Raw genomic sequence first — 12,445 nt, forward strand, 5'->3', positions numbered from 1 at the left:
GGCATGTCTGTGGCTGGCTGCAGGGGCCGTACCTGGTGCACGGTGAGCAGAAGCGAGAAGGGCCTCTGACAGAGTGCGGCGGGAGTGGCACCCTGCATGATTATCAGACCGACCTGGGAGGGAAACCCCAGCAGCAGCAGCAGCAAGCGTACCTGCGCTCCTCTCGCGGCCAGCTACGGGGAGGCAGCGGCCGGGGGCTGTCGCGGCAAGACACCTTCGACTCCGAGACCCAGGGTAGCCGGGACTCTGCCTACACCGAGGCCGGCGACTCCTGCATGGACATTGAGACTGACCCCTATGAAGAGCCCGAGCCCTACCGAGGGAGCGGCGGCAGCCGCCTCCACCTGGCACAGCATCACGGCAGACAGGCGTCCTGGGAAGACGAAGGAGCCGAGCCGGACCAGGAGAACCTGAACCACCCTCCGATGCCAAGCCAGACGCAGCCGCATGGACGCGCCAAGCTGAGGGAGCGCTACTGCCAGGACCCTGTGGACACCGGGGCCAACATGAGCCGCAACAAGAACCAGGACGACTGGGGGAGGGATGTCTACATCCGCTGAATCCGCATCGTACCACATAGGCGAGGAAGCTGAGAGATGTGGGAAGGGAGTGGGGGAAGGTTCAGGTTGTGGGCTCAGAAGGAACTGGGTTTGGGGCCATGCCAGTCAGGCTGACAAATTAATCTGTTTACATCCCAGTACAATGTAAAGAAAAACATCAACTGCCAGATGCCATTCTCATCTTCTTGCAATTCAATTTATTTATGTTTGAAAAGATACTATTAGTCTGTTTTTTTGTTTCCTTTGTTACTACTGCATGAATATCATGGATTTCTATACTGACAGCACGAGGACAGTAATCGATTGTGAATCTCTGATTGTGACTCGATCTCTCCTTCAGTTGTGAAGAGCTGTAGTCTGTCCTGTCTGTCCTCTGCAGTCTTAAACAGGGTCTAATGTCACCGCCCCCCACGTACAGTGTCAGGGTTTCTCTTTACCTTAAATCTCACTCAGTGCTTTTGGATTCCTCCCATACTGATATCCAGAAATGATGAGTCTCTCACCTCCACGTTCTTATCACCCAGACCTTAAAAAAAAAGCTGGTGGAGGAGTCGCCATATTTTAACACAACAATTTATCGATGTTGCTACACTCATGTCAGCTTGATTACAACAAAGAGTACACTCCAAAGACGTTTACTTCTTCCCTGACCTGGTCTACACGTCTGACCCAGTCCTCCCGTCTGTGTTCTCCTCTTCCTCGTGAGGGCGCCTGCAGTATTCATTTGTTCTAACCTGGTGGAGATTCACTGCAGTTGTAGTTGTGTGAATGAAGTGTCCTGCCTTAGTCACTCGCACCCTAAAAAACACCCAAGAAAACTCCAATCACAAGTGCCGGAATGTCTCGCCAAGCCATGTCCACCACTGCCACGGTGGGATGTCTTAACTCTTGTTACACTCGTTTTCATACCATACTTGTGTGTCTTTGTGTCTCGTGGCTACTCTGCACTGTAGCCCACGCTGTCGCTCCAGCACGTCGTTTTTTTCTTTGCACCAGCTTCGTCGTCTGTTTTTCAGGGCTAATGGTTATATAAAAAGTACTCGTGTGTGTGTGGTTAAATCACTCCCAACTTCCACCTAAACAGCTAGCTTGTCTGATATTAAATACCACTCTCTTCTTACTCTTGATTTCTGACTGAATTAGTGTTGTTTTTTCCTGTGGACATTTGCAATTTTTTTAATTTAACTCTTCAGTTCTTGTGAGGTAGTGAGAGGAGTATCAAGTGGGGTGTGGGAGGGTGGGAGAAGGGTAGGATCAGCTTTGGTCTTTACTCAGTTATCTATAATGGAGAATCCATGAATGTCTTTGGTGGGCTGCTTTGGCCCGCCCGTCTTCAGTTGAATAAATAAATATTAAATAATGATCAGTAAATAATGTTATTGTTGCGTTATCGCAATTGTTAAAAATATGAAATGACATGTATCATTGGTGCCTGATTGTAGCTACATTTTGCTTTTTCTGCCTTTCATTTTTAATCTGTGGATAAATTCGTATTTTAATTAAAAATTTAATCAGAAATATGCCATCGTGTCACTTAATTGAGATGTGAAGACAGATTTGCATTTTTGATATTCATTATTGGTGTTGCCCTTTATGTCTCCCAGGACAAACAGTTCAGGGCAAACCATTTAACACCGAAGGAGTGAACATCATTTCTTATAACACCTGATGATCAACCTGCCAGTACAGTAGAAACTGTCAGGTCAAGATGCTTCGATATCACCTGCACAAAAACACATTGTTGGCTTCCTATCAAACACACGTCAACAGAGATGACACCGAAAATGTGCCTAGAACATTTTGTCTCTTTGTTTCCTCGTTTGCATTCAGGGAACTGTTAAGTCCTGAACACTCCTTTGTAATTACAGCACATTTGATCACGCTTGCCAACTCTTCTGGTGGAAACACATGGAGGAAACACAATGAGAAAAAAAACTGAAGTTAAAAGTGCAGCTGTGTCCAGGATGTGGTTTTATTTCTCGTGTTCAGTGTTTTTGTTATCTCATCATCTACCGTGGAGGAAATGTCACAAACGTTTCCGTATGAAGCCATAACGTGAGCTTTGCATCAGAGTTATTGAACAAGGTGTGACAACAACAACCCAGAATACAGAGTAGTGTAATATACCAAATTACAGTTCAGTGGAAGAAATATTCATATACTTTATCTTAATATCACAATACAAGTTACAGTTCTGCACTCAAAACAACATCAACAACATTTACTTAAAGTATCAAAAGTACTCATTATTGGATTATTAGATGCATTAACATGTTAGTAGCATATTCCTGGTATAGCTTGTCAGGTGGAGCTATAATGTTATCTACTGTTGGGCAGTTCAGTCCATAAACAAATTATTAGAATTCATGGAGAACTTTATAGGACAAAAACATGACAGTAAAACCTTGTAAAAAGTTACATTTAAGATATTTAAAGTGATGATAAACATGCTCAAATGAAGGTCTTTGTGGCAGAAAGCTTAAATAACAAACTTGGTGAAAAGGAGATAAGTGTGTAGATGTTTTTGTCTTTTTTTATTGCTCTTTTTTGATATGTAAACTAAAACTGAAATGCCAATAATACACAGAAAATTGTTATAGTTTGGGGTAGATGGTATTTACTGGCTATAACACTGTATGTGGCTGGGAAAGGAAACTAACCAGGAAAAAATATTATTATTATTATTATAATAATCTGAGTGTTTCGGGTAAGTACCTCTTTGGAAAATACCTGGACAGACTGTTGGAAATCCCTTGAGGTTCCTATCTATACCCAGTTTTGCTTTCTGTTGCTTCATGATAAAGTCCAGAGAGGAAGGAACACAGTGTTTCCTCCCACTCCATATATGGACTGGACGTGTGTGTCATCAGCTGCGTCATCAGTCCACTCCTGTCGTCGGTGTGACAGAAGGAACGCTGTGATGTGTGTTGCCTTCAAGTACTCCTGAATGAAATCCGACTTATGAGTGGTGAGGGCTAAAGTAGAATTTGGATATAGATTTTTGATACATTTTCTTTTCTTTACCATACATGCTCTCTATACATGTCCATATACAAACCCCATTTAGAAATATAAAATATTATATAGGTAGCAGGCCTAAGTTGCCAAACTGGTAAATACTACACTTAGTTTCAAATTATACCTTTCTTGAAGGTAAGATTTAATTCAGGACTGTTGTATTAGACTGCATTAGCTTTACCTAGGTGAGGGGTCAGCAACCTTTCAAACCTATCAAAAGAGCCACTTTAGGCAAAATTTTAAAAAAAAAACTGTATGGAGCCGCAAAACATTTGAGCATTGTGATGAAGGTAACACAGTTTATAGTCTAAGTATATAGTATATAAGTCTAATGCAGTGAGGGCCAAAGTGCAAATGCACTACAGAGTATTAGGGCCACATTGAGGGGAACAAAATCTGAGATTTCCAGAATAAAGTCATAATAGTATAAGAAAAACGTTATAATATTATGAGAATAAAGTCATAACTTTACGAAAATAAAGTTGTAATATTACAAGAAAAAAGTTGTATTATTATGAGAATAAAATCATAATTTTACGAGAAAAAATTATTATATTACGAGAATAAAGTCGTAATATCAAGAGATTAAAGTCATAACTTTAAGAGAAAAAAGTCGTAATATTACGAGAATAAAGTCGTAATATCAAGAGAATAAAGTCATAACTTTACGAGAAAAAAAATCTTAATATTACGAGAATAAAGACAGAACTTTACGAGAATAAAGTCAGAACTTTACGAGAACAAAAGATCGTAATATTACGAGAATAAAGTCATAATTTTACGAGAAAGGATTCGTAATATTACGAGAATAAAGTCATAACTTTACGAGAAAAAAATAAAATAACACGTAAAATTACTACTTCATAATATTGACTTTATTCTCATAATACAACGACTTTTTTCTCTTAAACTTGTGACTTTATTCTCGAAATCTCAGATTTTTTTTTTTTCTTCATTGTGGCCCTAATACTCCGACCTACAACAATGATAAATGAAAAATAAAAATGTAAACAAAAAAACAGTTATTCATTTCCATTTTCAAAACGCCACAGGGATCCATTGGAGAGGTTGCAGACCCCTGACCCATCCTGAGGGTCTCTCACGTGTCTGATTTAGACATTTCCCACAGCCAATGAACGCAGCACCACTATGCTCTTTGTCTGTGACTCATTCGAGTGAAAAATACCAGAGAGACTTTTAGTTTCTCTAGATGCGCCTCCCACTAACTAACTAAAGCCAAGAGGAGTAGAAAGAGATATCAGGTGAAGGCTTTACAGTTCGTCAGTCAGTCAGCAGTTAACAGACACTGAAGTTTGTCTCCTCAAGGACCTTTTACTGGATATATATTTCTATTGTCTTCATCTCTCACCTCTCACCTCTCACACACTTGTTGGACATGGGGTTCCTTCTGACCAAGATGATGGCAGTGTTCGGCGACGCAGGTGAGATTAACTTCATTTAACACCATTTCTGTGTCACTTTCATAATTTATTTATTATAATAGCTGCTATACTGACCCTAATAATACTGGCATGGGTTAAATACAGAGGCCACATGTCACTGTATGTGCTGATAACTACTGTGTACATGTGTAACATTAGTTGTTGTTGTTTTTTCTTTAAGGATACAATTTTTTATTTAGAAAATTATATAGACTAAATGAAATTAAAATAATAGTTGCTTTCATGTGACATATATTGTTTTTTTTATTTACTTTAAGGTTAAACATTTTCTTAAATGATATGTTGTAAATAGACTCAATTAATTTAAAATAATAGTTGCTATCATGTGACTTAAATTGTTTTTTATTTACTTTAAGGATATACATTTCCTAAAAGTATATACACTAAATTAAATTAATATAAAAGTTGCTATCATGTGACATAAGTTGTTGTTTTTTATTTAGTTTAGGATATACATTTCTTAAAATTATATAGACTAAATTAAATTAAAATAATAGTTGTTATCATGTGACATAAGTTGTTGTTTTTTATTTACTTTAAGGTTATACATTTCCTCAAATGATATGTAGTAAATAGACTAAATCAAATTAAAATAATAGTTGCCTTCATGTGACATAAGTTGTTGTTTTTTATTTACTATAAGTATATAGGTATATAAATAGATTAAATCAAATTTAAATAATAATGGCTTTCATGTAGCTGATCACAAATAGTCACAATATATAGTTTCTCTCGCTAATATTCCCTTGTATCACTGCAGTGATGTAACAACTTCACTTTGGATAACACATGTCAATCTGCTGAGTACATCACAGTCCTGTACCCTTCTTTATCTTATCTGTGTGTACTTTTGTCTTGTGGTACCCTGAAACAAATTATGCAACTCCAGATTAGAGTGTGTTCAAATGAGGTTAACAACAAATCCAGTTTGCACTGCTGTGGTTAAATGTAACTTCTGTTTGTTGTTTCTCCTACAGAGCACAAAGTCATCATTGTGGGTTTAGACAATGCTGGAAAGACGACCATCCTCTATCAGTTGTAAGTGACTTTCTGAGGTTAAAATAGTGTCACATAACTATAAAAGCTGCTTGATATCTGTATTTAAAATGTTTTTTTTCCTAACATAAACAGTTTGACAAAGGAGGCAGTCCACACATCACCAACCATCGGCAGCAACGTTGAGGCAATCACCGTACGAAAAACACACTTCTTGGTTTGGGACATCGGTGGACAGGATAGCCTTCGAGCAAGCTGGTACTCGTACTTCGGCAACACAGAGGTACGCATCACTTTCTGTCTTCAGCTCAACTGTGTGCAGCATGAAACACAGTTCATCAGTTAAAAATGAATCGTAAAAGTCAGAAAAACATGATGTTTTGCTGATGCTTACAAGAATTGATCATTTAAAATGTAGCTATAAATGATGGTTGACTCTGGTAGTTGTGAAATTAGATATTCAAGAGAAAACAGAAAGCATTCATAGGCTTGTGCTGACTGAGCTGTTGCACCTATATTCTTATTATCCTGCCCTGCTCCCTGTATTGATAACGTTATTTATCACGGTTACATAATCATTTTCAAATATATAACATATGTCGGTAGCAGACATTGTGTGCTCCCCTCCTGATAACATGGGCTCAGATAATGTCAGATATCTGTTGATTGTGTTGCTAATAACTAATTTAATCATGTGTTATGTGTCTCTTTCAGATTGTCATCCTGGTTGTGGACAGTACTGACCGTGAACGCCTCACTCTCACCAAAGATGAGCTGCACCGCATGCTCGCACATGAGGTACAAATCCAGCTGTGATGACAGGATGTGTGTTAGTTCAAGTGTTATAATCATGATGATGCAGATGTTTTACCACAAATCAGAGTACAGCAGGACAGTGGTGGAAGAAGTATTTAGAGCTTTTACTTAAGTAAAAGTAGCAAATACTCCACTACAAGTAAAAGTCCTACATTAAAAAGTACAAAGGTATCAGAATAAACTTAAAAGTAAAAGTACTCATTATGTAGAATGGCCCATACCTCTTCAGAATAACATGTTACTGGATGATAATTGTTGATGCATTAATTTGTGCATCACTTTAACACAACAGCTGGTAACGGTGGGGTTAATTTCATCTACTTTATAGACCTTTTCATTGCCATCCTGTTGCTAGGGTAACAGTTTTGGTTCAAGTTTTTACTTCCTGTCACCTACTGCATTAACAAACATTAAAACAGGAAATAAAAAGGGGCCAATTTAGAATATTTATGTTGTCAAATTTGGTCTATACACTGCTGGGTAGCTTGTGAATTTCCCTTTAGGATCAATAACATTTTATCTTATCTTAAGCTATAATAATACATCATAATGTATTTGTTGATTATATTTTGTGTTATTTATCTCAAACCACAAAGAAACTACAGCTGTTAAATAAATGCAGTGGAATAAACAGTAATATTTCCCTCTGAATTGTAGAGAAGTAGAAGTATTAAAGTAAAGTACAAGTACATCAGAATTGTACTTAAATACTGTACTTGAGTAAATGTACTTTCAGCTGGGTTGATTTTCATGACGTAAATGCACTTTGTTATTCAGTGAAACTGCCCAAGTCAGCTATTCATGTGATGTCTGAGACTATTGCCCCATAGATAGACAAACCCATGATGCGATACCATGAGGAAGTTTCAGTTCAGACTGTGTGAGTCAGCGTGTTGACATGTGTCTAAATTTTCCGCTGAGGTTGCCGTTCTTTGTTCTCTAAAGTTGACGCGGGGACATTTTAGGGGTTTCCAATGAAAAACGTTCCAGCTGAATATAAATCGATACAGAAACCAATAATAGTAACCCTTGTTCTCTTGTTTTAGGACCTGCAGAATGCAGCGCTTCTTATTTTGGCCAACAAACAGGACGTGAAGGGCTCGATGACGGCGACGGAGATCTCTCAGTGCCTCACGCTCGACAACATCTCATCACACTCGTGGCATGTTCAAGCCTGCTGCGCTCTGACAGGAGAAGGGTGAGTCTTAACAATCTCTCTTCCTGTCTGCCGTTATGTATTATGAGTCAACAGAAACATCAACTCCTGCTGTAATGACCACTTCTTGTTACTCAAAATGCATCTGTCTTTCTCTTCACTCTCTCCCAGTCTCCCTGCAAGTCTGGACTGGATGAAGTCACGGGTTGTTGCCAGCTAGAACAACGCTCCAGTGGATCAAACTTCCTCAAACTGAGCCAACCTCGAAAGGCCCCGCAGTGGCCACAGTGTCAAGGTTATTTACAGTGTTTTGGGTTAAAGTCCTGTGAACATGGCGTCTGTGATAGAGCCGGCCCCGCCACACCTACAGGCCTCAAGGTGGACAAGCAGCAGAGAAACCTGTATGATCTTCATGTTGACATACACCACATCAGTAAATTCCTTCCTGGTGTTGACTTTTGCATTGTTCAAGAAATGCCCGAGAGTGTTTTTTATCAAGTGACGCGTGTAGAGAAGTGAACCATGTTTATGTTAGACATCCTACCAAACCAGTAATATCACATTCCCCTCTGTCCTCACTGGGATTCTTTCATTACAACAGGGTTAATAAAGGGACAACATCTTACTGTACTGAATTGTAAAGTAGGCTAGTAATTTAAGTACCATGCATTCATTAATTACTACAACTGAACAAGTTATACAAAAGATGTTACAAGCTACACTTAAGGCAGATAGGTCACAATGTACACACAAATAATTGATGACACTAAAGCACATATTTTCCAGGTCAAGTATTGTTTGTCCTCATATTTAAATGTTATTAGGCTGCCCTCACATTCCTCATGTGCCTACACATTAAGCTTTGAGCAAGACAATCAGGATTCATTTTTAACTTTTATTGGTGATTCTTGTCACCGATGACCTTCTTTCTTAATTTACCTGAACCACTTCTTCTGCAGACAAATTCAGTACCTCACGAGTTAGTAGCTGCCTAGCATTAAACCTCCTGTGGCCTCAGAAACTCTGCAATATACAAGTCTGCACCTGATGTATACAACTATATTTTATGCCATGGAAACAACAGGACTCTTTTGTTAGACCTAAACACATTTAGTAATTTATTTTAAGAAAACAAAGCTCTTTAACTATTTATTGTATATAACAGAAATTTTCTGAATAAGAAAAAAAGAGCTAGCTGCTAAAGACTATGAGTCATATTTTAAAAGTATGTATTGTATTCTGTATTATTTTTTTTAAATAAATATGATTGCAAATATGCAGTGGGTGTGTTGTCTTTCATGCAGCTGTGATATTCTTTGTTTCAACAAGTGATACACAGTGTACTATTGAAGGGTGGATTATACCTGCAGTAACAGTAATGACAAAAATATGTGAGTATTGTGCCAACACTCTTATTCACAGCAGCCGGGTTTGGCAGCAGCACAGAATAAATTATTGTTTTTTTAATAGAGCCTAGATACTGTATAATATGCTTCAGTATATTAATTTATCTGCCTGTCTGTCATATGATTGGAGCCTAAATCCAGTAAATAAATAACCTTACAGCAGCAGTTACCGTGATTTTTTATGGCTCGAAAACGTCTACTTTCTTTTTAGGAAAGTAGATTTAAAGAAAACAGAAATGTAAAAACAGGGGGCATCCGGATTTGAACCGGGGACCTCTTGATCTGCAGTCAAATGCTCTACCACTGAGCTATACCCCCTTGCGTCTACAGCGGGTAGTGTTGTCAGTATTTGTCTGTGATGACTGACAAACTGTATAGCATTGCTTATTTATTTTTTAGCCGTATACGCTTTGATTTTCTCAACGGTCGTGGTATTTAACTGGCACAACGTTATTTTGAACACTAGGGGGATAAATGTGCCTAAATTTGTGTTGAACAGTTACATGTACCAGGCTGTTAGTTTACAGTCAACTAAAAGCAAAAAACATGACATTAGTGATGGGAATTCAGGCTCTTTTTAGTGAGCCAGGTCATTTGGCTCAGCTCCCCAAGAAGAGCCGACTCTTTCGGCTCCCAAACGGCTCTTCAATTTACCACTTCTGCCTTTTATAATTCAGCCAAATTTAGCGCTGTTTTGACCTATGATTAGTATGTGTGCACATATATCACTTAAATTATTCAATATAATTATACTAAACCCTATAATTTCCTGAATACCATAATTTTACATGCTGCTTCGTCTCCGACTGTCACTCATCTTGTCTGCTACTCGCGCACCGCACTCCTCTCTCTTTCTCTCCTCCTCTTCCTCCTGCTCTGTACCTGTAGACCGTCAGCGCGCCGCCCCACCCTGCTTGATGGTATGATCCTGTCTGTCATCACCTGATTGGTAGCACTGACGTCATTAACACAACATTCATTCACAGTCAGTGCATGGAGTGCCCGTGGCGCAGAGAAAATCATCCTATCATTCTGCCTTGAATTATTAAAAATAAAAAAAAATTTAAAAAACGGCTCTCGGACGGGAGCCGGCTCTTATCGTTAACTTAAAAGAGCCGGCTCTTTGAACCGGCTCCTTCGTGACGACACATCACTAGTTGACAACCCTTGACAACCCTTGACAACCACAACCGTTATAAATCTTATGATGTGACAACGTTTTGGTTAGGTACAAAAACAACTTTTTGTTTAGTTAAAGATTATGGTTTGTGTTAAAATAGGATAAGTATGTATGTTAAGGTTAGAGGAGGCCTAGTAGTTTCACTTAAATGCAGTGGTATAATGTAACTAAGTAACGTTAGCCTACTCAAGTAGCCTAGCCTACTTACCTAGCTAACTAGCTATTTTGAGGTAGCTACTTGTACTTTAGCTACTTGAGTACTTCCATGTATGCTACTGTATACTTCTACTCCACTACATCTCAGAGGTAAATATTGTACTTCTACTCCACTACATTTATATGACAACTAGTTACCAGCTGCTTTGCAGATTTAGATTATTAATACACATTTGAAATCAGCTAATACATTATGACATATTATTATTACAGGTTAAGCAACCCAGGCCCAGAAATATTATAAAGTAATTCAAATTAGCTCCACCTTTACCAGCTGCTACATTAAAGTGGTGAACACATTAATGCATCACTATTTATAATCCAGTAATATAATAGCCAATGTAATTCTTAAATTGGAAAATTCTGCATAATGAGTACTTTTACTTTTGGTATGTATAAATTACATATTGATACTAATACTTTTACTTAAGTATAACATTTACTGATTAGATTGGAGTACTCTTTCCACCACAGATTCAAACTAACTAAACTAAATATTCAAAATCTTTGCAATTGGAAACAAGTGTGGTATGTATTTTAATTTATTTTTTATTTTAATTTAAATTAAATTAACATTTTCTTGAGGTTCTCTGTAAGATGTAATTCTTTAGGGAGAGCCATGATAATATTTACTGTAATTGTGTAAATGAGAGCTGCTTGGTTTTTTTTTTATTTGCCTTTTTCTTTATCATTTTATAGCTCATACAGCCAAGCATGTCTCCTTTCACTGACAATATGGGAAATCAGAATCAAATTTATTGGGTAAACAAAACCATCAAGTTGAACAAATGTAAGCACATTAAACCTTTAGCTATTATATAGAGACAAGAGCTGGACAACAAACTATCTACAGTATATACAGGTCAGGTCGTTGCTGTATGAAGGGTTGGGGTTATTCTACAGCACAGTAATATAGCCATCTCAGTGAGAACTTGCATACAGTACAAGTTACACACTGCAGTATAATACAGTGAATGCAGATTAAATGTGAATATATGAGGCTTGAGAGTGAGATATACAGTAAAGCAGCATGTCTGCTGCTCCCAGGCAGGTTAATCAAGTTAACATGTTCCAGCTGAAGAGATGTCCCCTCTGGATGTTTACACTATGAGGTCTGGCCTTCTCTGGCTTTTGGGACATTCAAATCACAAACCTTTCCAAGAACTTGAGACAAAGTACTGTATGTTATCGCAAGGTTTCCTCCTGTATGTATCAATGTCCGGCTAAATTCCCAGGGGTGGTGGTATTTTTTTAGTTTGACAGTGTAGCTGATCTAGAGCGCACAAACATGTCTGATTAAATCCTGTCCAAAAAAAACTAAGGCTTATTCTCATAGACACATTTGAGCCCAAGAGATCTTGAACTAATTTAAATTAATAGCAATAGAAAAATATTATTTAAGGCAAGGCAAGGCAAGGCAAGGCAAGGCAACTTTATTTGTATAGCACATTTCAACAACGAGGCAATTCAAAGACCTTTTGGAACAGGTTCCCATGCAACCTTTTTTTTTTAAGGGACCCTTTTTAGGAACTTTTAACACAATTATCTATATTATGTATATTTTTTAACAATCATACATACATAGGAGGCGTCTTCTTTGACAAATTCAGTGTTTTCTTCTCCCTGACGGTTGG

The 12,445-nt window shown here is 38.1% G+C and overlaps 2 protein-coding genes and 1 non-coding gene across 7 annotated transcripts in view; 2 read left to right on the top strand and 1 right to left on the bottom strand.

Moving 5' to 3' along the window:
* The window catches only part of cacnb1 (calcium channel, voltage-dependent, beta 1 subunit), a 47,527-nt gene extending 45,450 nt beyond the window's left edge, over positions 1–2,077 (top strand). For all 5 annotated transcript variants that reach the window (XM_074656260.1, XM_074656261.1, XM_074656262.1 and 2 more), the window contains one exon: positions 24–2,077. In XM_074656260.1, coding sequence (XP_074512361.1) covers positions 24–560 — 537 coding nt within the window. In that variant the 3' untranslated portion in view covers positions 561–2,077. The remainder of the gene's footprint in view (positions 1–23) is intronic.
* A 2,701-nt stretch (positions 2,078–4,778) lies between these two features.
* arl5c (ADP-ribosylation factor-like 5C) lies at positions 4,779–9,285 on the top strand. Its single transcript, XM_074656304.1, has 6 exons — positions 4,779–5,020; positions 6,019–6,079; positions 6,173–6,320; positions 6,752–6,835; positions 7,900–8,051; positions 8,181–9,285. The coding sequence occupies exons 1-6, from the start codon at positions 4,975–4,977 to the stop codon at positions 8,227–8,229; spliced, it is 540 nt and encodes a 179-aa protein (XP_074512405.1). The 5' UTR covers positions 4,779–4,974; the 3' UTR covers positions 8,230–9,285.
* A 376-nt stretch (positions 9,286–9,661) lies between these two features.
* On the bottom strand, positions 9,662–9,733 carry trnac-gca (transfer RNA cysteine (anticodon GCA)). The gene has a single exon. It is a non-coding gene; the product is annotated as a tRNA-Cys (tRNA).
* Positions 9,734–12,445: the final 2,712 nt, after the last annotated feature.

This window comes from Sebastes fasciatus, chromosome 13, assembly GCF_043250625.1.
Source record: "Sebastes fasciatus isolate fSebFas1 chromosome 13, fSebFas1.pri, whole genome shotgun sequence".
NCBI lineage: Eukaryota > Metazoa > Chordata > Actinopteri > Perciformes > Sebastidae > Sebastes > Sebastes fasciatus.